At 34.9% G+C, this 1,723-nt stretch overlaps 1 protein-coding gene across 1 annotated transcript in view; it reads right to left on the bottom strand.

Annotated features, from left to right (window-relative positions):
• The window catches only part of NSUN7 (NOP2/Sun RNA methyltransferase family member 7), a 123,193-nt gene that overhangs the window by 67,902 nt on the left and 53,568 nt on the right, over positions 1–1,723 (bottom strand). The window contains exon 7 of the mRNA XM_007947173.2: positions 812–955. Coding sequence (XP_007945364.2) covers positions 812–955 — 144 coding nt within the window. The remainder of the gene's footprint in view (positions 1–811; positions 956–1,723) is intronic.

Raw genomic sequence — 1,723 nt, 5'->3', positions numbered from 1 at the left:
TAGTGATACTGCCTCCACAACCCAAGGAGGGGTCGCTGTGAGTCCGGTCCGATTCAACGGCATATAACAACAACAACAACAATTTATTAAACCATTGGGAGCTCTGGTAGCATAGTGGCTAAGGCACTTGACTGCTAACCAGAAAAGGCTGGCAGTTCAAACCCACCAGCCACTCCTCGGAAGGAAGATGGGGTAATCTACTTCTGTAGTGATACTGCCTCAGAAACCCAAGGAGGGGTTGCTATGAGTAGGGTCTGACTTGATGGCACATAACAACAACAATAACAACAACAATGAAGTATTTATGCTGTGAAACACACATATTAGGGGCTAAGAAAAGTGTTGAGTATGATATAGTCCAACAGTAATTATGTAAATTAGGATTACGTTTAGAACACAGGCAGATCTAAACTTGAATACTAGCTCTACTACTAATTAGTGTGTGACCTTATAAATATAAATTAATCTTTCTGAGTCTGTTTTTTCATCCATAAAATGCTGATAAATTTTAATACCTATATCTACAGCTCCAGTACACACCAGAACAGCTCACTGGCCAGCATTTGTTCCAATTAGTTGGTGTCTATGTCATTCCAACTACTAAATAATTTTTACATCACCCTTCCCACATCTCACAGGCTTCATATAAAGATTAAATATTAAATGAGGTAATAATGACATAAAGTATTTTACACATAATAAATATTTCATACACAGTCAGTATTTAGTACCAATATCACACTAATGAGTTTAAATGTTATTTTTTAATTATTATTAACAAATTGCAATAATTTAAAAATTAAATAAGTACCCTCATATTCATTTAAAATAAATTCTACTGGATTGCTAACACCCAGTCCTGAACAACGAGGTAGAAGCAGAATCACTTTAACTTTCTGTAACCTATGATCCTTTGAGTCAATGTTAATAAATGTCTCACGAAGTATTTCAATATCTGATAGAAAAAACACAGAAAATTAATGTTAGCATATTTATGCAGTACATCATTATATCTATTTGATCACTGTTCATTTTTAAATCCTCAAACCCACAAAAACACATTTTAATGTACTCAGAAAAGAGGGCCTTTCTTCTCTGGTAACTTCCCAAAATCAATATAGGAATTTCCTTAGGAGAGTGCCTTCCTTCTTCACTTGAGAACAGTTTTGAAATTTAAATATAGTCTACATAAAATATAATTTATATTCCCCATTCTGAACTTCAGGTTCAACTTAAAGCAGCATAATATAGTGGGATGGGAGATGGGCTTTGGAGTCAGAATTCAACTCCTAACTCCATTATTCACTAGCTGTGTGACTTAACCTGAGCCTCAATTTCCTAATAATGCCTGACTCATATAATTGTGGTGAAGATTGAAATAAAGTAATAAGCTTAGTATAGTGTCTAGTTTACAGTAAATTCTCAATATTTATTATTTCCCTTTCACTTTTTCTTAACCACCTCATATATTATATCTTTCCTATAAAAAAGAGGTATCAATAGTATTTATAAGGCACAGTCAAAAGTGCTGAACCCATATAAACTGATGTTAAATATGATTCTCAGTCCCTGAGAATACAGATCATATTTCAGGATCTATATAAAATCATGGGAGCTCTGGCCTAAGGCATTTGACTGCTAACCAGAAGGCTGGCAGTTCAAACCCACTAGCCACTCCTTGGGAGGAAGACTGAGCAATCTACTTCCGTAGAGATACCACCTC

The sequence above is a fragment of the Orycteropus afer genome, unplaced genomic scaffold, assembly GCF_000298275.1.
Source record: "Orycteropus afer afer isolate SDZICR_OR568_19922 unplaced genomic scaffold, OryAfe1.0 scaffold00176, whole genome shotgun sequence".
Lineage (NCBI taxonomy): Eukaryota > Metazoa > Chordata > Mammalia > Tubulidentata > Orycteropodidae > Orycteropus > Orycteropus afer.
Note: the sequence above shows the minus strand (reverse complement) of the source record. Positions and strands in the feature narration are given on the sequence as shown.